Below are 27,608 nucleotides of genomic sequence, written 5' to 3' on the forward strand. Positions count from 1 at the left end.
CTTCCTTTTCCTTTTTCTATAACTGTGAAACATTTTCAGAGTTTGCCATAGTGAAGTGTCTACTTTTACAAACAGTCATGTTTCTAAAAAAATTATGTAGGTACATGTTTTAGCAAATAAAATCATATATTAAATGTGATATTTAAGAGAGTACAAAGTTTTAATCAGTTTTGATCCTTTGGACAGGGAAGACTACTTTAAAAATATTAACATCTCACTTTGTAAGGACTGCAAATTAAAAAAAAATCATTTCAGGTTTTCTAAAGGTGAAAGAAAGTTTAGATATCCAATGAGTAAAGAAGTCAGTTAATAAGTAGCTTTCATTTGAGCAACTTTCTCAGCATGTTCAACTTTCACCAGTAAGAGTCCTCCTGCTCCTATACAGTGTGTAGAACGTACACCAGTCATGAAGTATTCCGCATACACAGAGAAAACGATCCCAGCAAGGACCTCAGGAACTGAGCTCTTGCAAGTTTAAAAGCAATAAATTCCCTGATTTGTTCATTACACATTGTATACCTGTATCAACATTTCACATGTACCTCATAAACATGTACAATTATTATGTGTCCATAATAATTAATTTAAAAAAGAAAACAGTACATCTAATCAGTATTGCCGTTACCACTATAGAAAATGTTTCTTTTTTAACACTGTTGTCCCCACTGGCTCTTGAACAATACTCAATAAATGTTTATTGACTGACTAGGGGGGAAAAAAAGCAAGAAAGACTCTCGAAGGTGCACTAACACTAATGGATTCATACCTTACAATTCACACAAAATGATTTAACTTTTATTTCATATTCCAGACATGGTAAGGCATCTGCTTCAAATTGTTACAGGATGCAGACAAGGCATCTGCTATCTTCATTAAGTTTCTCAAGCAGATTTTATGCTGTGATCCCCTTTCATCAATCCCATGATCTTAAACATGACTCCCCATCTTGTTAGAATATGATGCTTATACATTTAACAAAATGCACCAAAACTAGTGGAGGGTGAAGGATTCAGTCTTGGTTGCATTCCAACAAACTCCTTTTTCCATAAAGAGATGAATTCTGTTGACAGCTCCTTACTCTTAGGGTTCTTCCTTTTTCACACAGGGACAGAGGAAGGTTTCCTATGCTCTTTTGCCATCATCTTGGCTGCACTCTGATTTCATGACCTCTGAGTTAATCCTTCTTTTTTTCCTATTAACAAGTGTAAGCAGGCCAACTTCAAACAGGACTGCAGTAGGTCACAAGGTTTAATGGGCACAAGAGATAATCATCTAAATTACATTTCTAGGCCTGATGGGCTAGACAGACTTAGAGGGTAACTTTACCAGCATTTGCTGTTAATCACCCAGGTTGGTGGGTCTCAGAGTGTAGCTGCCTTTGCCTTCTTCCCTCAGGGGCTGGGTCATATTGACTGATTAGTGAAGGCAGCTGCATTAACTTTCCTCTTCCACAAAGTGTGTGGTGTCCCGAAAGGACATGAAAGTCAAATGTGGCCACAGCCCAAACACCAGACGCACTCTTTTCATCTCTGTGGAATTATCTGCCCTCTACTTGTAGATCACGATCCTCAGCACACAGTTGTTGCTGATTTTCACGATCTGTTAACAGTTAGGAATTTTTACATTAAAGAACATTCTCCTACTTTTATTTCTTATAGTGTCTAGGAAAATGCCATAGTCTATTGTATATTTTTTATTGTTACATGATTCTTAACTTTAGAAGGAATAAGAAACATGGAATTACTCTAAAGATAAAAAGAACCAAAATAAGTTCACCTCTTAAAAGTCAAAGATAAACATCCTTCAGGAACCGGCAGAGGCAATAACATCATGAGTTGTTTTTACAATACAGGCTCATACAATTCGGTTACATACTTCAGTTTATTATCAAAGAAAACAGCAGCCTTTCCCCTGATAGGGTGGGCTGTTAGAAGGTATGTGTAACTGAAATCCCAAAAAAGAATGACCTGGAATCATTTAAAATTTATTAGTATGTCAAATATAGAAATGAATATAATACAATATCTATCATCTCTATACCACTTCATAACTTACAAAAGAGTTTTATATCTATTATCATTTATTCTTAATAACAACCCAGTGAAATAGGTTGGGGCAAGTATAATTATCTGCATTTGACACATCACAGCAATTTTCTGAGAAGGTAAATAAGCTCAATGTCACTGAGGTAATAAGTGAATACAGCCAGCACACAAATCCAGGTCTTCTGATGCCACACCCAACCCATATGCATAACTGAACAACATTTTGGAAAATGTGGTCTTCTGGTGAAATGCACTTGTGTTTTCATTTTTTTTAAAAGAAAAGCTATTTGTTCAAAGAGGCTCTAATGGCAGAGCTGGTAGGTAAATTGTGTTTACTCAATTAGCATTCTAAAGGGAACAAAATTAGATATATTGCACTGATTCAATAAGAAGGATGTTGATTTGTCAAAAGAGCCACATACATTATAATGTTTCTAAAACCTTGGAGGACTCTCAATCGTATGGAATTATAGAAGCCACAGATACATAAAATCCGATTTTGGTCTGATGCTAAAGAGACCACGTAGAAATCTAACAAACAAATGGAATATAAATGATTTAAATGAAATCCAGAATCAAAAGAAATGCTTGATCTTTATAAATTCCATTATTAAAGTATTTTAAGACTTTTTTTGACTGTAAAAATATTACCTCCTTCCCCCTCATACAACAGAAGGAAAAAAAATAATAAATTTAGAAACTTTAGATTCAATGGTGGTTAATCATCTGGAGGACCGAAGTAGGGTGTGGATATATTTGAACTCTTGGTGAGATGTGCAATGGTTGGGGACAGAATGAAAGAGAAGGAAATTAAAATGTAGAAGGTATCCATTCTAAGAAAAAGACATTTTGATCATGTTAGGATTGGTCAAATGATTATTAAACATCATTGTTCTTTCCTGATAGAATAGTAGGGAGAGTGGAATAAAGATTATTGGAATATAATCATACAAAATTATGTCCTCAAACATGAACACAGTCTTTATTTTCCTTACTGACCTATTCATGAGTTTTTAGTTTTTAAAATTTGACAAAAGGAAATGTACTTTTGCCCTTAGAAGTTGCTTTTACAAAAACAGATACAAACAAACAAAGAAAACCCTACTTATTGTATACTTAAACAAAGTTTATATCCAACACACAGTACTTTGTTTGGAGGAACTTTTACCTGATATTCGGTATTACCTTTCCTTTTTGTTTTTGTTCCTTTTTGTTTTCATAGATTTGAATTATGTTTAACACGGGCAAATAAAACTAAGAAACACACTAATTTATGTTCTCAAAATAATCACTGAAATACTCAATTTGATATAACATGTTACATAAGCAAATCATAAATGCCTTTGAAAATTTTATAGCAATTAAGAAAAACTTAGAAACACATCTTTGTTGTTCAGAATCACTTATAGGAAGAGTTTGAGAAAAATGAATAAAAACACCTTAATGTCATAAAAAATACAGAGTGGTCTTTATAGGATTGGAAATTAAGTCATGGGAAGGACCAGAAAAAGGTGTTTATTTTGTCCCCCGGAAAAATTATCTCCTTGGTGATATTACCTAAAAATTAGTCTTTTCACACACAAAGATGGGGTCTTCTGAGAGGTAAAGAGATAGCCTTTCCTATCATATAAATAAATGGAATATGGAAGAACTGTGTTAAAAAGAGGATGCGCTTGAGCTGCATAATCCTAAAAGCAGGTGCTTTTTATATGAAAAAAAAGAGGCCTAAGCTTAGGGATTGTGAAACGCTATGGTTCTCAAAGTGCAGTTCTGGGACCAGAGGCACAACATCAGCATCACCTGGAAACTTGTCAGACATGCAAGTTCTAGGCCCTACCCAGACCTACTGAGTCAGAAGCTGGGGCTGGAGCCAGCCATCTGTGTTTTAACAAGCCTTCCAGAGACTTAATACACGCTCAAGTTTGAGAATCACTAGCACAAGGAAAAGCAGTGACAGGAGAGGAATGAAAGCAAGTAAAGCAGCAACTACAGCGAGGGCAGCCCTGGCCAGCGCGGTCTTACTGCCTTCAGGGTAGGGTGTTCATGAGCCCCTGCAGTGCTCATAGGCAGTCAGAAACACTCAAAGAAACTAAAGCCTGGATAGAACTTAAGAAGTGAACTAAAGAAGGGTACTGGACCAGAGAGGAATTGGGTGGCAAACGGTGGATGTAATCCTCCAAATCCACTGTGGCATACAGCCTCTCTGGGCCAAGTAGCCAACAGTGGGCCAGGCCCTGTGACATCCGTAACAGGAAGTGATCACAGGGTCTTATTAGGCCCCTCAAATCAGACTGGTGATGTTCTGAGCTTTCTGCTCCTTAGTATTTACAAACACACAAAGAGTGAAAGAAAGGGCACAACACCTAGCAGTAAATGGAGACCTGAGACATACTTCTAACTTAACATTTATTTAAAATGTTTAGGTTAGGGAGGTTTTTAAAAAGTTATTTGGTCCACCCAACCCTGCGATGCCTGAATTCTTTCTTTAATATCGCCACCAAGTGGCCAATATTATATGCCTTCAATACTTAGAAGAGAAACTTGTTGCCCATGGAGAAGGCGTATCTATTTTTATCTTTGGAGAGCTGTAAGTATAAGAATGGACTTTCTTATATTAAACTAGTAGCTGTCTTCTTGTTGTTTTGAGGCCCAATCAAATACTAGTCTTAGGGACATTTGTCATTTTTTCATTGCCCATTGTTCAATCCCTTCTTATTTAGGGGGAATCCTCTACTATGAAAGCCAAGTAATTCTGCTCCATCTGTCTGGTAAGCAGGACAAGGACAAGTGACCTAAACATGGCTAACTAGATGCCCCACCCCAAAACTCTAAATGTGGAGCAAATGACAGAAATGGGAAGAGACAGTTTAGAATTCACTCATATTCAGCAGGAGTGTCAGAAGCAGCAGCCTGTGGGATCTGAGAAGGAAGTGTGTCCAGTGACATCAGGAGTCATGGTGGCATCTGGACCAGGTGGTCCCTACAGTGTGACATTGTCTGCGGCTCCTTCTGTTTCCCTTGACTCCTATTTTCTGGGTCTTTAGTCTTTCCTCAATAGCTCAATTCTGTAAGCTACCAGATATGTTTTGAATAAATTCGTTTCTGCTAAGGTTAGCCAAATTGATTTCTATTTCCTGCACCCACGAACCTTGGCTAATAAAGTAGATGTAATAGAAGGTTGTGGTAAGTGGGGAGCAGGGTGGAAATGACGAATTTGACATTAGAGATGTTGAGTGTGATTGATGGGTTACCTAAGTAACAGTGGTTCATACCTGGTTGGAGAAAGAAGGGATGGACTCCATGAAGACAGTTGAGACGGGAGGTAGATATTTCATAGCCATCTTTAGATTTAAAGCACTAGGGCTGGAAAAGGTATTCACAGAAGAAGACGAAACAAACCTATCTAGAATCTGTTCTTTGTCTCCCAGCATCCATCTTTCTTAGGAAAGAGTATTCCTAGTTTCTTTTAGCTATTGATTGTTGTTCATACTTAGCACCAAGGTTTGAGGGGATTGACCTCTTACCAATTCTAGGGTTGGACCTCATTGGATCAAATCAATCAATAGTAAATAGTTGGGCACAAAATCCAATCAGAGATAATGATATTTGTATCTGTTTTGCAAGAACTTCCAGGAATGTGACATGAAGTTATGAAGTCCAGTATGGCCACAGTCATGTGTGGACACGTGAGAGGATCCACAGCTGCCCACGGCTGCCAGGAGGGTCTGAGGGAGAAGTAGCCACTAGAATGCACAGTAGCAGGAGAGGAAACAGGTGACATCCTTTAAGCACTGAATCAAACTTCACTTTGAGCTAGAAATATCTCTGGATTTTTTTTTTTTTTTTTAGTTAAATCACCTAGTAAATCCTCTTTATTTTAAAAATCAATTCAAATCGGGTTTTTAACATTAGCAATATAAATTATTCTAACCATTATATCCCTTCTCCTCTACTCCCACCCTTTCTCCCACACACACATTGATTAGGTTTATCATTTATGAGCAAGTTAGATGACATCAGAAGACATAACTGATAGCCTCCGAGTTGAATCTGATCACGGAATTTTATTTATTTGTTTGTTTGCCTTGCAAAGTGTTCCCTTTTAAAAATTGGTTACCAAAATATAAAACCTAGGAGATCTATTAAAATCCAAATGTTTGGTTTCCTTTGAAGAAGCAAGAGATCCAACAACATGGAGCCAGCATTTCAAGATGACAGCAGTCATGCCGAGCCGAGCAGTCGCTGTTCACATTTGACAGGGCATATGCTTTCCATTTTGCCGCAGTCCTTACCCCTTCCTATTGTCTCTCACTTGGCCTAATTCTGCCATGTGAGATATTAGTCACCTCTGAAAGGACTTGTGTTTGCAACACTTTATGGTTCATAAGGTCTGTCACAAGTCTCTTAAATGATTTCATTTAATTAAAAAACAAAGAAATGCAGAGAAACTGCTTTCTTGGAAGAAGAACTGACACATACTTGGATGCCTAATAATATTCTGTATATAAGGTCGTGGAAATTTATTAGGGGATAGAATAGGATTTGATCACTAAAATATCCAAAACTCTGGTAACAAGCACTTTACTTCATAGCTGAGCATGTACCTTCATGTGTCATCTGGGTAAAATACTCTTGGTAGCTTAATTAGTAGCAGCTAATTGTATAACAATTAACATCATGAGATTTAAAACCAGGCAGCCCTAGATTTAAGTCCCAGGTCTGCCCTTTGTTCTCTGTGCGATAGCACCCATCACATATGGTTAGCATGAACATTAAAGTGATAAAATGTGGCAGGAGCAGTATGTGGCACATAGGCATTTATTATGGTAGATGCTCTACTATGTGAGGTTATTCTAATGTGAGGTTATTCTAATCATGTATAACAGTTTTGATTGCAAAGGTTCAACTCGTAAGGTTGAAAGAAACAAGAAATAATTTTATTTTTTCTAATAGCTGTTGCTATCATATCATGCTCGATTGACAAACCTACCTCCTTTGACAATGAGCCTGGCTCTCTTAATGATATTAAAGTCCTGTATCATAACACTTTAGTCATTACCAATTATTAAGATGGTCTCATTTTCACTAAAACTTTATTCTCATTTGGATCCAAAGCTTTCCCCAGGGAAGTTCAGATTTGTAACTCCTACAGCTTAGAGAGGTATGACAGGTCTGATTGTAAGATAGCTCTTATTAATACAATTCCTGGCCCCGATGTGTGTACATCTTCTTCTAGTTATTCAAGCAAACACAAAACTAGATGGTGTTGTAAAGAGACTTTGCAGATGTAATTAAGGTGCCAAATCAGTTTATTCTAAATTATGGAGCTTAAATCTGGGTCTAGAGGTCAGAGACAGTGAAGAAGAGAGAGAGAAATCCTTAGAGAGATTCAAGGTGTGAGAATGTCCCTTGCCGGTTTAGGAGATGAAGCAGACCATGTGGCAAGGAATGCGGGCGGCCTCTGGGAGCTGAGAGCAGTCCCTGACTGGCAGCTTGCAAGGAAACAGCGACCTCAGACCTGCAATTGCAGGGAAGGGAATTCTGCCAACAATTGGAGTGACCTTGCCCATGGATTCCTCCCTAGACACTCCAGACAAGAATTCAGCCTGGCCAACACCTTGGTTTCGGCTTTTGAGCTCTGAGCAGAGAACTCTGTCACACTGTCCCTGGATTGCTGAGCTACCAAACTGTGAACTGATAAATGGATGTTATTTCACGTTGCTATGTTCGTGGTAATTTGTTACACAGCTATAGCAAACTAATACTGAAGGGTTTGAGGTGGTGGATGGGGTCTGTTTCCTCATAACTTCCCTAAACTCATTTCTCTTGATTTGGGGTGGGAGGAAGGAGAGGGGAAAATAAATCTCCTTTTCTTGGATCATCAATGTTGACCTAGCTCATTGTCTATACTTGGTGTGGATGGGGTTAGTCTCAAGTAATCCCTGATGATAAGGCAGTTTCCTGGAGCATTGAGAGGCTCAGCTACCTTTTCCAGCTGATCATGATTAAGAGCCTCAGGCATCTTTTTGTCCCATGCTGGGTCCCTGATAAGCCTAGGTATAGAACCTAGTTTCTTCTACCTTCTACAACTTCAACTCTGGGATCTGTGGCATGGGACAGATATATCTCTAAGTCTTGAGAACTCAAGGAACTGGTCCTTGTCCCTTTGTGGCTTGGTGAACCTCACCACCTGCAATATCTCAGCAAGCTCTTTCTCCCCATCTGGCAGTGGAAGGCCATTCCTCTAGCCCTGTAATTAAGCAGATATCCAACCAGGTAAACAAGCAACTTCCTCTCCCCCTTGAAGTCATGTCCAGATTTCACAGGTGACTACCTCAGAGAGGAGAAATCACAGACCCTTCTCACTTCATCTGCTAGGAACGAGAAGGGAGGTGGTCTCTCTTCGTGAGCAATACATTTCCCAAATACATTCACCGTTTCTCTCTTCTGTCTCCTCTTAGCTGGCTGCTGAGTATGTGCAAGTCTGAGGCTAAGAAGGAGGCATGAGTTCATGAGCTATGGAGAATTTAGAAACCGTATTCACATAAACTTCACAGACAGGAATGATGCCAATGCTATTCTGCTACAACACAACAATGCATTTTAACATTTTTTGAAAGAATGTCATATTCATTTAACCTAGAACATAATAACCAAAAAATAGAACATGTATTTAATTTTGTATTTGGCTTGAACAATATCCTCAATTTTACAAATATTAAGAACTTTCCAAGCATTGTGCTAAGTGAGGACAATCAAAGACCTAGGCTTTGGTCTGTAGAAATGGTGTGTGTGAGTGTGAGTGTGTGAGTGTGAGTGTGTGCGTGTGCATGTGTGTGTGTGTGCAGGTGAGAGAGAAAGAGACACAGACAGCACAGGCAGAAAGACAGAGAAAGATCCAATAACAGATTGTTAACTAATTGTAGAGTAATAGCAAAGATATCACAATTATCTCACCATCTTGACAAAATTGTGCTAATGGGTAGGAGAACCCATGCTGCTTAAAATAGAATTTGAATACAGTTGTGATTGTTTCTCCTGGTAAAAATAAGAGGTAAGTTCATTTAAAAATATTTTTAAACTAAATATTTTAAGATTTAAACATGTGTATTCCCTGAAATTATTTCTTGGCATAATTAATCTATGTGCTTCTGTTCAATTTTTTGAAGAAGCAAATAAACAAAACAAACGAACAATCAAAAACTTTTCGTCAAGTCAGAGGCCCTCTTTGATCCCCCCTAAATCAGGAAAATTGACCGATCACTCTTCACTTATGGATTCCCAGGGCAGTTTTGGAAAAATCTGAGTTTTACAAATCAGAAGGGTAAATTGCATGGATATTTTCTTCTCCTTTTGAATGTGAAATTTAAAATTTATACCATTTTTATTATAATCAATAAAAAGAGAAATCTTTATTCTGTGGATCCACAAAAGCAACTTTGAAGTCAGATGTATTTATCAAAATGCTTATTAGAGGCATTTTTCCCTACAGTTTTGGAGAGAGTCTGAAAACCAATACCAGTATGGTTTAGGTACTCATAATTATTTACATATGTTTCAGTAACAAAATATATTTGGGGGGGTTGGCATTTTACTTTTAGGATTTGGAACAGCTGGAAATTATTATCATTATGGTTAAAAATCTTCTAACTGGATAATGGTGTTAAAAAGAATATAACATTCTGGAATGTTTCCTCCTAACATGGAAAACATATTATTTTATTAAACTGAGTTATTTAAATACGGACTGGCTGTTGTCTGCCCAGTTACACATAAAGGTGTCTAAAGGTGTTCTTGGAAGAAGCATCAAATGGAAAATGACTGTGGTTTCTTCTTATTAATATTATTATTATAGAGAGAAACCTTAGTACTCCTTTTAAGGGCTAGATAGTTAATATTCCACATCTTGCAGTGACAGATTCTAATTAAATATTTAAGAAATGGGACATCTTTTCCAATCATGATACACTATATCTAATACCTTGGAGAAATATAAAAATTCTTTTAATATTGGTGCATCCAGAAAAAAAAAAGATGATTAATAAGGGATTCTGTGGCTCCCAGAACCTGCAATGTTTCTTCTAAGGAGTTAGACTGTGTTAAGAGCCGAGAAGAAGCGAGGTTCAAAGGAAATTCATCTAATATTTGCGCCCTGGTTATGAAAGGGGGTGAGAGGCTGTTCGTCAGTGGCATGTGGCCAGTTGGCAAGGAGGGCTGAATGCCAGACTGAGGGGTTGCTGTGGTCACAGATGGACTTAGCATGGGAAGGAGAATGCCAGAGAGTCCCAGGCAGGGCAAGCTATTTTGGGGATTTACACAAATCATTATTTTTTCATTCTGTGCCAGTATTGACACAGACAAATGCATTTGTTTAGTTCCTAGCAGAAATGCAAGAACAGCAGCAGGACTTGATGCAATAATTACTTCTTATACATTGATGCCGTGACCTAATAATTAGCTCTTATCTGTTGATGGGCTATTGAAGTTTTGCAGATTACCAAAGTGGGTCTCATCCTTGGAGACCCATCACTCAAAGAGGATTTTTAAAGTCATGATTTATAATTGCCTCTAAATATAATGAAGTCCTTTCATCAAAAGAAATTTTTTATAGTTTTTATATTTTGTGATCATTAAGACGACACCACTAAGACTTAACAAATAAGGGTATAGAATAGGTAGGTAAATATTCTAAGGAATAAATGGGAACATTTTTTAGTCAAGGAGAGTAACCAGTAAATTGACAATCCAGCATTCATTTTATAATTTTGAAACAGAGATTTTGCATTAGTAACTTTCATAAGAATATGGACCTGGCTCAAGGAACTCAGGAACCATGTCTAGATCTGGATTTCAATAGCCTTTCTACACAAAGCACAGCTACAAACTGCCAGGAGGCTTGATACCTGGTTCGTGGGTTCTCATCCTTACTCTGCCACTGCCTGGCAATGTACCTCAGTAAATTATTGATGGTGGACCTTGGCAAATTGTTTAGGTTTACTCATATGCAGAGTGAGCTGTTGGACATCAAAGATCCCCCAACTCTAAAGTTTAGTGTGATTTGCAACATAAGACTCACAAATGGCCTAACCATGAACATAACTGCTGGCCAGAGCTAGTGGTCCATCCTACAGTAGAGACATACCCCACTACTCACGCCCCTCCTCTACTGATATCTTCACCATTAACAGCTTTGACCACTCAAGCCCTTCCCCTGCACATAATTGTTGCAGGACTCCCCGGCATACTTGCCCCCTTTCTCATGGCCCTCCCATTATATTAATGATTTCATATGTTAAGTGGGCTTTTGAAGGCTTCCTAAAACCTAACCTCATTTGTAAATCTTCTTCTACAGAAAATATTGACTACAAGTTCCAAATGATAACTTACAAATTAACTCTTGGGGCTCACACCTTTTGGAAAGTGTACATTTATTCCTGCAATCTTGTTTTGGAGTGTTATACAGTGGCTAAGGGGACAGCTTGTATGTAGCAGAGCTCTTGATCCTGGGTTTAAAAATGGGCTCTGCTACTTATAGGCTATGTGACCTTGGCAAGTTTTCTGTGTCTCCATTTTCCCATCTGTGAAATGGGAATTATTAAGTATCTACCTTGTCAGTGTTTTGTTTTGAGAATTGAGTTAATAAATGGAGAGCAATTAGAATAAGACCTGGTATGCAATAAGTGCTAAATAAATATTACATGTTATGCATTTTGAATGTTCGCAAAGGGGCAAATCTCTAACCTGTGAAGATGTACCAGCATTTGGGAAATACACAAAACTCATCTGGAACAAATTCTGATTTCAAAAGTGAGGGAGAGTTTAGTAGCTTGGGTTGAAATTATGATGTGACAACACAGAATGTGATTTATTTTCTCATTTAGCTTATTGCAAGGTCTGAAAAAGGTCGTTGTCTTTTAAAATGACAGCTTTCAAACTGATAGTATTTTTTAAAAGATTATGCATACAAAAAAAATAAATTACATTATGGTTATACCTTGTGCCTGACAATACACAGGTAACATCTTTATCCTTTTCTGTTCATTTATAAAAGTGGCAGAGAGAACATGGATCTCTTCACCCCTAAAGGAATCTACCAGATCGTATCTGTGAAGGATGTTTCTGGTTTTATCAAAGAAATACTTCTCTTTTTGTTAAAAAACTCTTGAATTCTCAGTGTCTCAGCTGAGATTGTTAATAAAATGACATACAAGATTAATCATGCAACTGTCAAAATTAAAACACATGTTAAAGGCAAAATTTACACTCAATTCTGAAATTTTTGTTTTATCACATTCACTATAAAAATTTATTGCATAATTTAGCACAGGTGGTTTGTTCTGCAAAGCCCTTCGTATTTTGACACCTTATTAAATCTAAACTTAAATGCAAGCAATTTGAAAATCTCCAATACAGTTTTCTAGACTGCAGTAGGAAAAAAGAAAGGTTGGTGTTTTAAACTTTTTTAATACCAACCTGAAGACATATTTTACTTATCTATCTTTTTAAAAACTTGTATTTTGCACACAGGTATACTTAGACCTTTCTATATCCAGGCACTGTTCCAAGATCTTCACAATATTAACTCAATTTTTCCTTACCCGGCCCTAGAGTGTCAGCACTATTACTATACGTATGTGACAGATGAGCAACTTGTCCAAGGTCTCCATCGGCTAAGGGGTGAGCTGTGACTCAAATCCAGATGGCACAAATAGTATTCTGATAGAAGTATTTAAGAGAGATTATTTCACTTACAGAAAATGTCTCCCTCCCTGTTATTTCTTAAACCTTTGAAACCTGGGTCTCTTAACTTTACCAGGAATTTAATTTTAAAATAACCACATGTAATACTTATTTTCCAAATCATTAGGTCTGGAAAGATCCTCCTCAAGCATGTGGAGGGGTGGCGAGTTGGGGGATGTGGAGGAGGTAAAAACCTAGAAAATTCAGTGAAAGTCTGTAATGCATTGCTAAAGAATGATGTCCTAAGAGCTGGAGGGCACTGGATAGAGAGGCCTGTTCTGCTTTGAAGAGTGAGGTCATGCTCAATGTTTTAAACTCATCAGTCCTGCCTAAAAAAGGGATGTGGGTAAAAAACAAAAAGACAAATTAGCAGCATTTTCAAAAGAAGTTAAATATGTCAGGCAGTAAAGTGTCCTAATTCTGTCTTCAGGGAACATATATCAAACCAGCTTGTAGTTAGTTCTGCGATCAATGAAACCATCTGCAAGGAATACTCCACCCCCCATCCTCATGCCTACAACACGCCTGTGGAAGGAAGTGTCTCAGTTAGTCAAGTGCACGTGGAAGTTTTCTCAGCATTACCTAATTGAAACATAGGGCCAACTTTTCTTTGAGCAAAAAACAATTTGTTATAACCTGCTGAAAGAAAGCACACCAATGGGTTTGACTAATGAGGACAATATAAATAGTCCAGATGCTATATTGTTAAATTCCTCTGTGTTTCCAGGAGCACCATTACCTACATCTTATAACCACTTTCTGAGCCTGTGAGAAGAAAGCAATGGCTAGGTAGCCCTTTACTGGTATTTATTTCTAAGGCATATATTAGATTTAGTGGCAATTTGCTTTGAGAAATATAACAATTGCTGATTCTCTGTGCTAATAGAGATAATTGAGAAGTCACACATAATTCCAAAATACTGTATTGTTAAATAGATACTAATTTAGTTATCATTAAAACTATAAATGAAACTACGTACACAGGACAGTTTCTAGAACAAAGTAGGTGATCAATAAATTGAATTATAATTATGTATGTTTATGCCAGAAATGAAACTGTCCTTATTATGTTTGTCACTGCTAGTGATAGTCTGTATCAGATTGTGAGTTATTGGGATAGAAATTTTTTACTGGGGTTTTTCGTACCTCTGAAATTGTATATGGCGTTGGTTATGTATTTAATATACATACATTATTTCTTCAAACGAGGGGTCAAAACTTTGACCAGGTATTCAAAGGGGTACACTGTTTCCTCCAAAAGGTTAAGAACCACTGGCCCAGGGAAATCATTTGCTTTAACTTACCCTATACACAGCCAAACTTTGTTGTTTGATAAAGCCAAAAATGTCTTTTTAAAAAATGAATCATGCTCTAGACTTGGTTTGGTTGTGGGAGGAGGATTTTTAAAAATGCCTAACCTAGTACCTAAGATCTCTTCACTCTCTCATCACCATCCTCACTATCCTGGTATGTATTATTAATACCTTTGCTAGAGTTAATTTGGACTTGAGAAATGAGGAAGAAAATTGAGAAAGAGAGATAGAAGATCTAGGGACCCTTGGAGCAATTAAAGCTCACAAAGATGAGGAAATTAGGGATGGAATTTATCAAAAAGTGGAATTTATCAAAAAGAGGCTCCTTCTGCTTCTCTTTTAGCCACAATCTCCCTCAAAGCTTCAAATGTCACATTGGCAATCTAGTTACTCCAACAGAATATTTTATTGAAAAACCTCTCAGGGCTCCTATTTCCCTGTCCAGTTCAGAAATCAGAACACTGATTCTTAGAATGCCAAAACAAACTTCAAGCAAACACGAGAGAATAGAGTGGAAGGTTGTACTCAGAGAAACTTCTCTGGACGGTATAGGAAGCCAGGAAAACCCAATTCTCCACATTGCATTGACTCTGCAGCTCCGACGGTAGTAAAAGTTTGTTTCTTCTAGTAAAAGAAACAGATGTGACTTGGAGAAACATGGAAAACAGATGTGCTGAGCAAAAGTTTTTATTTAAATGATAATTTATCTGGCCATAAGTGGCATTAACTCAGGAGGTGAATGTTCAACATCACTCTTTTTCATCAACCCAGAGAGATAATTTATATAAGTGCTAAAATAGATCACGAATTAAAGAACACATTGCTCTCATCTTTGCTTGCTTTTTAAGAAAACTGAATGTTAAATAAAAATTTCCAAGCTTTGGATGCTCCCTGGCCCCTGAGGAGACCTACACATTCAGAATGTCTGGGTGAGCATACAGCTCACGGAAATAGCATTTCACTTTCCCAGGAGCTACGTTAGCTCTTTCGGAATACTGGTAAAGCCTCAATCAGTCCATGAATACAGAACTTGAAACAACTGCAAAGATTAAGTGTCTAAGTCAAGAGCACTTAACAAGACTTGAAAGAACGCCGACAGCCCCAGTCATTGATAATGAAACAGACGCCTTTGCTATAGATCTGTCAAAGTGAAGCAGAAGAGCAGGGCTGACCGCTCTGTTAGGCACAGTAGGTATGGCACCTACAACACACAATACTTTTAGGGGCCCATAAAAATGTCTGACTTTTCTCTCAAATTAGAAGAAAAAGACAAAATTTTCAGTCAAAGAAAATAGTCTACATATGTAACAGTAATGTAGACTGCATATAGAATATTAATATAGTCATCTTTGTATCAACACTCTCATAAAATATAATTTTGTTGGTTTTTGTTTTTATAGAATGAGGGGCTCAGAAAGGCAAAAGTGACTCGGACCCATGGATGTCAGCGATACAGCCTACGAAACAGCCCGGGTCACTCACTCTCGTTTCTAATTCCCAAGCAGTTCTGCCTGGTCCTTTACAATTCCAGCAGCCTTAGTATTATTGCGTGCTACTTCTTTAAGCTGGTTTCTCTCTTTCTTTCTCCTTCTGACCCTTCTCTATATACCTCCAGGTAAACCCAAGAAATGCATCTGGACAAAACAAGTTTGATGATGATGATGATGGTGATGCCAATTCAATGTTGTCCGAGCACTTAACTAAGCACTAGGCTTGTGCTAAAATTTTATATTTATTATCTAATTGAATCCTCAGAGTAGTTCTATAAGGTAGGTACTGTTACCAGCTCTTTTGTTTTAAAGACAAGAAAACCAAGACATGGGAAGCTTAAGTGCATTGCACTAGGACATACCACCAATTAGGCTGGTTAGAAGCAGAGCTGGGACCTCAGCTCAGGCTTCCTTGATAGCAGTTAAGGGCATGAGCTTGGCAATCCATGCCTTTTAACCACTAGGTTAGAAAAACGGCTGGAGATACTTTGCTAGGATGCAAAATTTGCTCTGACAAAATAATTGCCACAGGGAAATTTGACCGTCATCATGTTTATAGGGCAAGAGCAAAATTTTTTACAATGGAAACACTCTCTTATACATGTTAAAAAAGATAAATGTTGTATTCTATCACCACATTCAGGTACCGACTTAATTTTAACTGATTAAAGGTTGTTATAATATCATAAGTCATTGAAGATGGAAATTTTACACTTGAGGAGCCTGTTCATGACGCCTTTGAGAAATATCACCAAAAACATAAAATGCTTAATACAAAATATACATAAATATGAATAAATAAGTTTATTTGTAGGTAAATGGTTTAGCCTAAGACATAGTTTCCTCTGAGAAGGGTGTGTGGGATGGATAATAAAAAAAATGTACATCATCTTATCTGCTTGTTGTGAGGATTAAATGAGAATATGAAGGTGATATGCTCTCACCTTGAATGTTTCATTGAAGTATTGTCAACTTATCAACATCACAATACATTGTTCTCACTATCGTAAAGCATACATAAAGTGTTTTTTTAAGTTTTGAAAAAATATATTATGGATGTTGTTGGAGAAACAATAAAGTAATGAGTTGTGTTAATAGTGAAAATAAATAACTAGAAATTGCTCTAATGTATTATCAAGCATCACATTTAAAAAAGCCTTGCACTGAAAAACATTTTATTGATTAGTAGCATATTAGTATTCTGGCTAAGGAGAATTCCAACATGTAAAATATCTGAACCTGGTTTAAATACTGGATACCAATAACATAGAAGTTAGGATAATGTGACATAATAAGAAATATATATTTAATATTAGTTTCTGCCCCTAGTTCCTGACACAGAGCTCCTAAAACTCTTGTAATTTCCTGAGACACAGGGATGGTAGGAGCATCTTTTGTTCTAATATTTGATCTTTGACCCCCATTCCTGACACACAGCTCCTAAATCCATTAGAATTTCCTGGGTGATAGGAGCATCTTTTGTTCTAATGAGGCCAGTCTTGGTGAGCTCCTGGATAGCTTCAGCATAGGGGCTGGTCACTAGAAAGACCATGGCATGATTAGAAGCTTGGAAACTTTTGGCCTTACCCTTTATCCTCAGGGAGTGTAAAGGAGTTGGAGATTAAGGTAAGAGTCAATCATGCTTACATAACGAAGCCTTCATAAAAATCCCTAAACTATGGGATTCAGAGAGCGTCTGCGTTGGTGAACACACGGAGTTGCTGGCAGGGGGGCATTGGAACTCTGCACCCCTTCCCTGCTCCTCAGGCATCTCTGTCACCTGGCTGTTCCTGAGTAGTACTCTTTGTAATAAACTGGTAAAGGTAAGTAAACGTTTCCTTGGGTTTAGTGAGTCATTTCAGCAAATTATTGAACCCAAGGAAGGGTCATGGGAATCACTGATTTATAGCCGATTGATCAGAAGTACAGGTCATACCTGGGACTGGCATGTTAAGTGGGGGCAGTCTTGTGGGAGTGAGCCCTGGGGTTTGCACTAACTCCAGGTAGTGTCATAACTGAATTGTAGGACTCACAGCTGGTGTCTGCAAAGTTGGAGAATTACCTAATGTGAGTGAAAAGCCTACACGTTTGGTGTCAGAAGTGTCATGAGTACAGAAGCATTATGTGTGTAGAAAAAAAGTAGTTTTTCCTTTAGATACGTACAGCATCTAGTAAAATATTACACACTAGCTAGCTCTAAAGCTTTCCTAATAGATACACTATGAAGGGAAGACTCTGTTTAAACATTTCTCACCAAAATAAAGATTATGAAGACCTCAGAATTTTGCAATGATTCCAGAACATTATAAAAATTCATTATCATTGTATGTGCCCATGGAAACAAATTCTACTTAATTAAGTTAGTTTTAACAAGTTGCATTCCAACTGAATGAGAGTTTCCCAAATAGGTCAATTAGATTATAAGTGCAATGAAGGTTTTAGATTCTACGTATACACAGTAATAGTTAAGACCATTGATTTGAAGTCAGTAAGATCTGTATTCAAATCCCACCTCTTCCACTAATTACATCTGTTATATAGAAAGCTTTGACAAAGTTTCTAACATTTCTGAAGCCTTGTTTCTCCATGTGTTAAAAAAAAAAAGAAGAGGATTAAAAAAATCATGTATGTTCAAGTTTGTGGTAAACATTAAATAAAACACGAAGATAAAGGGCTTAACATAATGCCTGGGACATAATAAAAGTTATGTAAATGTCACATTACTACTACTATTACCACTGCTGCTGTTTCTGCTATTGTATTCCCTACCGCACATGGCATATTTCTAAGAACAAAGTGCATAGCAGATACTTAGTAACCAATTACTGGCTGAAAGCATTTCACTGCAGCACAGATTATATTGTTGAAAAAATAAGTCACATTCCTCCGGTAAACTAAAGTAGGCAAGGTAACTAATAACCACTAAAATGGGTATTTAGTTGATATTACAACTTTGGACATTAATAGGTTTTTATTAAATAATTATTGATAGATACACTTCTGTTCTCTTATTATGGATATTTGCTAAGATATTAGGCAACTATTACTTGAGCTGTTTTATAACAGTTCTCTGTGGTGTTGGAAGAGTACAAAAAGTAAATGAGAGAGTTACAAAGCATTTCCAAATGCTATAACTGGAACCATTCACACATCATTTAATATCTTAGCATCTAGATGGCTAATTAATTTTTTAAAAGAAAGCAAGTGCCAATTTTAAATGTGTAGCTAAATGCCAGACAAATCTTTTTTGGAAAATACTATTTTCTCTTTCCTTGTTATTTTCCCTTAGTGAATTATAATCCATTTAACAATGAAATCTGTTTCTAACAAATAGATCCATGAAGCATAGTCTCCTAAATTTAAGCTATGTGACCTTTCTGTAGCTTTTTATTTATGGCTCTATTCTGGCACAACACTTTGGGAGCAAAATGTATACAAGGCCATAGATCATCTATACAAATCAACTTCTGTGGATGTTATATTGTTATCCATGTCAAAAAAAATTGATTTGAAAATGGATAGTAAAAGAAATACTTTCCTATATGTATGCTAATTTCCTTAGAACATAAATATATTTTATTAATTCCTAAACATGACATATTACAGCCACAATAATATTTTATTACTTTCTAAATCTTTCTTCCTAACAGCAAAACATTATACTACTTATGGGTAAATCAAAATGAAATAACAATCTGACTATGTTGCCTCTGTGGCAACCACACACAAATTCCAATTAGCAAGAGAATAATCGGAATATAGGCATCAAATAAACTCAAATAGTTCATTATGGCTAAGTAGGTACTTAACAGTATTTGATAGCATAAATGACACAAAATGTCTATTAACCAATTAATTAAATTATCTTATTATTTAATGAAATGTCACAGTAATTTATTTTTTAATTGACTGGTGTGCTTTATCTTTGCTTCTCTTCCCTGCAAGTCTTTTGGTGAAGAGGTAAAATGAATAGTTGATTCCCAGAAGGTCAGAGAATGGGAGAGGGAGAAATTAGGGGGCTTGGTTAATCCTAAATTGGATTTTCCTTCTTTGATTGTTTGAAGTTGGATGGCCTTTTATGTTTGCTATGGTCTGAATGTCTCCCAAAATTCATGTGTTGAAACTTAATCCCCATTGTGGTGGTATTAAGAGGTGGAGCCTTTTAGGACATAATTAAATCATATGAGGGTCCCACCCTCATGTATGCATTAGTGTCTTATAAAAATGCTAGAGGGAACCAGCTTAGATTCTTTTGTTGTTCTTCAAGTCTTCCTCAAGCATTTTTTCCTTTTGCCCTTTTTGCCCGTTCCACCATGTGAGGATGCAGCAAGAAGGCCCTCACCGGACACCAAATGCTGGCACCTCAATTTTGGACTTCCCAACCTCCAGAACTGTAAGAAATACATTTCTGTTCTGTATGAATTACTCAGTCTTGGATATTTTGTTATAGCAGCATAAATGGACTAAGATAATGTTTATTTAAAATTTAATAATGGAGTCCATTAGACCAAAATCTAATTTGAAATGTAAGGAGAAATTGTAATTCCCTCCACTTCCTTAACTAATAAATGAAATATAGGTATAGTTTAATTCATTTCCTTGAGGTTCACATGTATAGGCTTTGGGGATTCAAATAGAACAGCCCATCATTTAATCTGCAATAGTTGGAGTCAAGACTTCAGTCCTAAGAATATAGTGATAATAAGGGCACTATGGTTGTTGACAGAAAAGAAAAAGAATAGGTTGGAAAATTGAAAGTTTTTAAGTCTCATGATGTGTATCTGCCTAGCTACTAACCTAAGTTGGAAATCTCAAATGAAAATTGATAGGAGATTAGAAATTTTATCCCTCACTCTTTCTTTGTATTGTAACTTTTGTCATGGTATCAGCTTGCAGTGATACCTAAAGACCCTAATGAGATTAAACATAAAAGAGAAATAAGAGAAAAGTCTCTGGATCAGAATTTTAAGTGGAGTTTATGGGGAGAAAATCCTACCTTTGCTGTTGACTTTTCCCAGTTCATGAGGCCGCTCATGCCTCGTTAAGTGTCTAAAGTAATCTACATTATTCACGCCACATTTATCTATTCCCTCATTTCACATTTTCTAAAAAGTACTAGTGCTTATTAAACACTTTCCATGTTACAAAATACAGTACTTATTGTGGGACCACACATAAACTTTAAATTAAGACCTTCTGGAAAGAATTCTCATAAATGACTAACATACTTTTCTGCAATCATCTGTAGGATTCAGCCCACAAGAATTTTCTAATATTTTTCTTGATATTATAGTAACAAATTTCTAATATATATTCTCTAAGGTAATTGCATGATAATTAACTTGTTTCTGATCAGTATAATATTGGAGATGAGAAGCATGTCATGAAAGATAACAATACATACTTCCCCACTAATGCTTTCTTTTCTCTTACTTTGTTGAGGTATAATTTATATGTAGTATAAATAATTTTTATATATGCAAATATATGTGCATATTTTATATATTACATAATTTATATATAGTATTGCACAAATCTTAAGTGCACAGTTAATTAAATTTTTGTATCTCTATACAACATCTGGTTTTATACGTAACCACCACCCAGATCAAGATGTAGAACATTTGCCCAAAAAGTTTCCTCATGCTTTCCTTTAAAGTTACCGACACCTTCTAGGCAACCACTATTTTGATTTCTATCATCATAGATTAGTTTTGCCTCTTCTTAAACTTCATATGAATGACATACAGTATGTCCTTATGTGTCTGGCTTGTTTTTATCAATATAAGGTTTTGAAGATTCTTCCATGTTTGTGTGTATCAGTAATTTATTTATTTTCAAATGTCTCATTAGTATTGGATTTATCTCCTTTCTTTTTGCACTGCTTTAAGATTTTAACTACTACTAATAAAAGTGGTATGAAGACTTTTTTGTATGTGTCTTTTGATGGACAGACATATGCTTCATTTTTCTTGGGTGTATAGCTAGGAGGACAGCTGAATCATGGAAAAAATATATATACGTTTAGCTTTAGTGGCTGTTGCCAAAGTTCTCCAAAGTGTCAAACACTTCACACTTCCACCAGCAATGCATGAACAAAAAAGTGCTCCAACAAAAAAGGTGAGACTATTTAGTTTGGAAATAATTATATACACACAAACTACACACATACACAAAAACACAGGTCCCTGTAGGTTTTTGTTCATTTTTGTAAACATTTTTCATGTGCTCTATTATTTGTTTTCCAGTTTAGAAAAAGACTGAGACATAGCAATTCAAATAAAGCAAATTGAAAGGAACATAATGTGAAGCTTTCTCCATAGTCTAGACCAGTGTTTCCTCAACTGCATTCCACAAAAGAAATACTAATAGCTATTCTATTAAAACAGCCTGAAATAAGTTTGAAAAGGCAGCACATTATATATTCATAACAATATGAATGGATCACCATTTAAATTAGTATATTAGAGGTTCAGAGAAATCTTATAGTAAAGAAACCTTCCTAATTTTGTTTAACTTACTGCTTCCTAAACCTATTTCACTATGGAACCCTACTCTATTCTTTTTTTTAAGTATACCCTCATATCTTTTAGAATAATTTTTTTGTCTTGCTTTGAACTAATCTTTAGACCAATGTGAAATTCCCTTTGATTTAGTGGTAATTCATACATTAGAGATATGTGTTTCCTTGAAAAATAAAAATATTAGGGATGGGTATGCTTATGAAATAGTATTAAGCTCTTGGGAATAGATGAGGTAGTAGCGGTGGTGGTGGGCTGGCCATTACATTTATAAAATTTAATACTGTGCCTGGCCATTAAACTTATAAAAAATATGATGTTGATACTACCCACCAAAGCCCAGTTGGCTATACCTCTCTTTCACTAACTCTCTGTGTCTCAAAGTTCCCAGCAGCATATGATTTGACATTACATATTTGCAGGTATACTTTGTGAGTGGGTTAGTAGATACATGGTAAGAATACCAATTACTACTTCCCTGGAATCACCTGTAATGGGGGTATACAATGTGAAGAAATGTGGCAGGTTATACCTATGATCCTTAAAAAGGGAAAAAAACAGGGAGAACCACCAGACAAGACAAAGTCTCAGGGTAACATCCACCCTTCTCCAAAATCAACAAGGCAACAAAATGGTATGTGTTGCTCACAGGAGAAACTACAGGCTTGCAGAACAATTAAGGTATGAAAAGCAAATAACAAATGTATCTATCCCAAACCAATTTAGTTTCATTTATCCAGTGTCCCTTCTGTAAAATAGTTTCATAAATTTTCTTTTCATTCCTTAAAATTCCACTAAATCTAGTTTAAGATTTCAAAAGTAGATCCGGGGACAAATCCAAGAAAAACAGCACAATTTAAAGGGGAAATGTGAAACCGATTTCACAACTAAGTGTGAGTACGCAGACATTTTTTCAAATATTAACCACAATAAATCCACTGAATACAATGAGTGCAGGGAGGAGCCACTATACTAAAAAGAAAACCGCTCACAATGAGGTGCTTTAGATACCTGGCTGGGACACTTGCTCCTTTGAAATGAGACCACACTTTAGATTTAAAAGCACATAATTTCTTAAAATAATTTCCATTTGGCATTTTCACCTGGGTTAACAGATCATTGCCAATTCAACACAAGTGCAAATATGAAAGCCACTTACCTGCACAAAACCACATGCTGTGAAGTCCTCAAACAAGGGCAGACTTGGGCGGTCTTCTCTGTAGATGGTGAGTTTGTAAGTGATCAGGGTCTCACTCTGTGCTGGAGATTCATCCACCACAAATATTGAGATTTTGTTCATTCCTAAGCCTAGAGGGTAGTTGGCAAAGCTAGAGAGAGAAAGAATGAATAGGGGAAATTTATGGCCCAACCTGATTCGTAACATCAATATTCACTAAATACCTACTATTTGCATAAAAAACAAGTAAGGTCTGTATAATTTCATAAGAAACCTAAAATATGGGAAAAAAATTAAACCTCTGTTTCACAGTACTTTGCTATGCCAAGAGTCATCTTGCAGAGCAAATCACATCCTCTATTAACTACAGAGAAAGAAACTAATATTTATTAACCACCTGTTGTCTAGGTTATATTTTATCTCACTTACTATAGCAAGTATGATAGTCCCTATTTTAACTATAGTGACCATGACATAGAATTGGTAAACAAATTGCCCAAAGTCACATAGAAGAGTTAGGGTGGGAACCCAGGTTGGTCCGACTTGCCTCCCCTTTTGTTTCTACTAGACTCTCCTGGCTCCCGGAAGGCCAAGTGTATTTCCTTCTCTATAGCATGGAACCATTCGTATCTTCTTTGCTATGGATATGGCATGTTCAAAATTACAAACAAAAGAGTTGGTTACTTTCAAAAGAATCAACAGAAAAATATTCCAGGGAGACTGGGAAAGTTAATTGTACTGTGTCCACAAATTGTTGCCAAGTGTTTAAGCCATCAACTTTTGAATACTCAAAAACTTTAACTCTTCAATAATCTAAAAACATAAAGACAACAATAAGCAAACTTTATCCTTGATGGGTGCTCTCAATTATTTGAGAATGAGATTCTCTCTTGTTACAGCATTGTTACCAAGATCAGGTATTAAGGTTGCTAATAGATCAGTAAAGCATCAATGTGTTCAATTAAACCACATAACACCTGAGAAGGGGAAATTTCACACACTGGCAATTTCTCAGTTGATCTTATGAATCCAATTTTCTGAACCACTTTCAAAGGTTGCATCAAATGTCTGCTTCTCCTTATGCTGTCTCAAGTCAGCTCCGGTCAGCATCCCCATACCTTGGCCCAGCCTGCTCATACAGGTGCACCTTGCACTGACACTTAGAAGTCTCCACTCCAATTGTCACTGTCACCACATCAAATGGGACTTCAGCATAATAATCTTTGATCTGCAGGTTAAACTCAGGATTTAGCTCCAAATGCGGCTGTGTGAAAATCTGCTTAATATGACATGGTGTGTTTTTATCTGTTAAAAAAACAAACAAAAAATAATGACGAAAGACAACTGTGAAATGGATAAGTATTTTTAAATTATATATGATTAAGGTGTTTTTTGTTTCTAATTCCTTTGAACAATTTCAGCGATCACTGCTGACTGTCCATTCAGCACCCTAGTTATAGTTGGTTTGTGGCTTCAGCTAGATTTTCGATTTGTCAAATTTTGTAGCATTTGCCTCATAGAACAGCTGTTGACTTTAGCTGGTGTTATACAGATGGAATGTTTTGCTCAGCCCTTGAAAGTTTAAAGGCACAGAAGGTGGGAAAAGTGCCTCTCTTGTGGATTGAAAACATTTTCATGATATTAACTGCATATATCCAGCAACTGTGTAAATGGGGGTGATGGCTCTCTGGAGTGGTAGCAGAGGCAACTCGCAGGAGATGAGGAAAATTGCTCAGTGGGAAGCGTCATTAAACTGCCATTTGATTGATTTATCTTATAGGCAGTAGAGTGGGGCAAAGAATGCAAATTCCAACATTATACGAAACACTCCGATACAAAAACAAGGGATTGTGAAACCCCTCCCTTCCCAGGCCACCTCGACCTGGAAATACATCAGAATGTATAAGAAGCAAATAATATTCTGCTCAATCCTGTTATAGAACCTAGAATATTACATTGATTCTAAGGCATTAAAAAATATTTCTCTTTGGTAGCCCAATATTTACAGTTGTATTTTGGTGAGAAAAAAGAAAAATGCTTTAGAAGTACATACACCAGCCACTGTTAAATTATATTCAATGTTAATCTTTAGAATAAACAAATTAACCAAAAGCTTAACAAAATGTTTTTCAAAGAAATATCCACAAGCATTTTGTTCCATCAATACTTTTCAATAATCGACAAAATCTCAACAAAGAAAACATAGAAAATTCTATAGGAATCAGTAACACGAAAGTATCCTTGCATTGCCTTTACATAAAATGTTCAGTGATGTCTAATAACATAGCAACAAAAAGGACAACCCAGAATTCACCACAGGAAGCTCTACAACTAAGCTTAGAGAAAGGAGATTATTCTACTAACTGTTGTCTCTTCCTCTACTTTGATACAGCTATAATAATGATTTTTCTGAAATCCAATCTGAGCATTTTTCTTGGGTTTTTTAGTGGTTTCTCATCACTTTCAGAGTCAAGTCCAAGCACCTAGCAGGGCAGACAGGGCACTTCACAAGCCTTTTCTTGTCTTGCTCTCCAGTTGCATCTCCCATTATGTTCTGAGCTTTGTGCTTCAGTAGGACCAAAATTTTTGTAATTCTTTGATGAACGTGGAGATGCACCACCAAATCCATGGCAATGGATGCCACCAACACACTGACACTTTATTCTAGTTCTGAGGACTAGGTCTCAGTACAGCTCTCATCATGCACTAAAACAATTAAAACGAAAAAATATATATATATACTTCTAACCCACACTCTATGGTTTTCTCAGGCTATGGAAGGAAAAAAGTCATTCAGGTATAAATTAAGAATAACAATACAATAGATATATTATAATTTTATTTTAGGGAAAAGTCTTTAAAAAAACAAACAACTAGTCAATTTAGTTAAATAGCTCAGTGTATTAGGTAAACTATCTGGTTGATTAATTTTACTTGTTACTTGACTTAAAGGTCAACCAAAGATTTTATCTGGCTGATACATGTAGGTGGACTGCATCTGTAATTTCGATGATCATACAAGCTCCTGAAATTTTCTTACAATAAAGAAGAAACAATAAAAGAACAAGGGCAGAAATTGTCTCATCAAAACTCATCCTGAAAAGGAACATAGTTTTCAATTCAAATTCAACCACTTATTAACAAAACAATCATTTTTTCATCAAAGTTTTTTTCCAACATTTTCTATGTTCAAGGCACTGAGAAAAGCCCAGTAAAACCAGGATATTATTAGTTTTGAGATTTGATTCAAACAGATGCTGCAAACCCAACTTAATGCTAAACAAACTGGAGTTGGTTTATGAACTGTGTTTGGAGAGGACCATTGCTTAGACACAGAGGGAATATAAATACTTGCACTATATTTTTATGCTCAGAAATAGCTAAATAAATAAAAAAAGTGGTAGAACATTTTTCAAAATAAAATATAGAAGATGTACTTTAACTTAATAGGATATATTTTTTAATAAAGACTCACTGAGAGTTAATTTCCCTGCAGTTTACACTTTCACTTAATAGTCACTATTTTCAGTGGGCCTTGCCCCCATCATAAACTGAAACTCAGCCCTAGATGAGATGAAATAAATGTGCAATTGTTTTCTCAAGCGAGATTGTAGCAAGTGCTTATTTTTGGTTTCATCAGAAACTCTCCAACTCTGGCTTGAGCACTATATCCTAAACCCCTGTTTGAAAGTTGAGTTAGTTCTGACATCATCTTCAGCTGAATCACCAGTGTTGCTGCCTACGAACACCTGGTGTTTCCTTGGCATCCTTCCCAACCCAGTCCCAACTTGTCTCAAGCCAGCTTACCTTAGATCTGTGGAGGACCAGCGTGAAGTATGGTGGTAGCAGGCTGCTTAACCTATTTGGCAAGTATATATGGGAAAGCTGTTTGAAGTTTTGGTTGCTTTTAATGGATTTCTTTTAATCACAGAATTTTATTGCCCTCTTGAGGGATAATCATAACTCATATTAAACATGAGAACAGCCTAGACTCTTAAAGATAATCCCACCTGTTCTGAAACATCATCAAGTTATTTTTTAAATCTTATATCGTACCATAAAAGTAGGAAGATTAATTATGAAGATCCATGTAGGACTAGTTTTTGTCAACATAAAAACATGAACAAAGTTGAAGGGCTTATCTAAGATGTTCATGTCATCTACACCATGTTACCTGAGAACTGAAAAATGAGATCATCTAATGCAATCCTTTCATTTTCCAAATGAGAAAATAGAAGCCCACAGAGGTGAAGTGGCTTTCCTGATGTCGCATCTAGCCCAGGACCTGGCACAAAGTAGACTCTCAATAAATATTCATACTA

The 27,608-nt window shown here is 36.4% G+C and overlaps 1 protein-coding gene across 1 annotated transcript in view; it reads right to left on the bottom strand.

The window, feature by feature from the left end:
• CPED1 (cadherin-like and PC-esterase domain containing 1) overlaps positions 1-27,608 on the bottom strand; it is a 330,870-nt gene that overhangs the window by 125,538 nt on the left and 177,724 nt on the right. The window contains exons 8-9 of the mRNA XM_012652732.1: positions 24,405-24,591; positions 23,269-23,437 (exon numbers count right to left, since the gene is read on the bottom strand). Of these exons, the coding sequence (XP_012508186.1) occupies positions 23,269-23,437; positions 24,405-24,591 (356 nt within the window). The remainder of the gene's footprint in view (positions 1-23,268; positions 23,438-24,404; positions 24,592-27,608) is intronic.

This window comes from Propithecus coquereli, unplaced genomic scaffold (genome assembly GCF_000956105.1).
Source record: "Propithecus coquereli isolate 6110/MARCELLA unplaced genomic scaffold, Pcoq_1.0 Scaffold4, whole genome shotgun sequence".
Classification (NCBI taxonomy): Eukaryota; Metazoa; Chordata; class Mammalia; order Primates; family Indriidae; genus Propithecus; species Propithecus coquereli.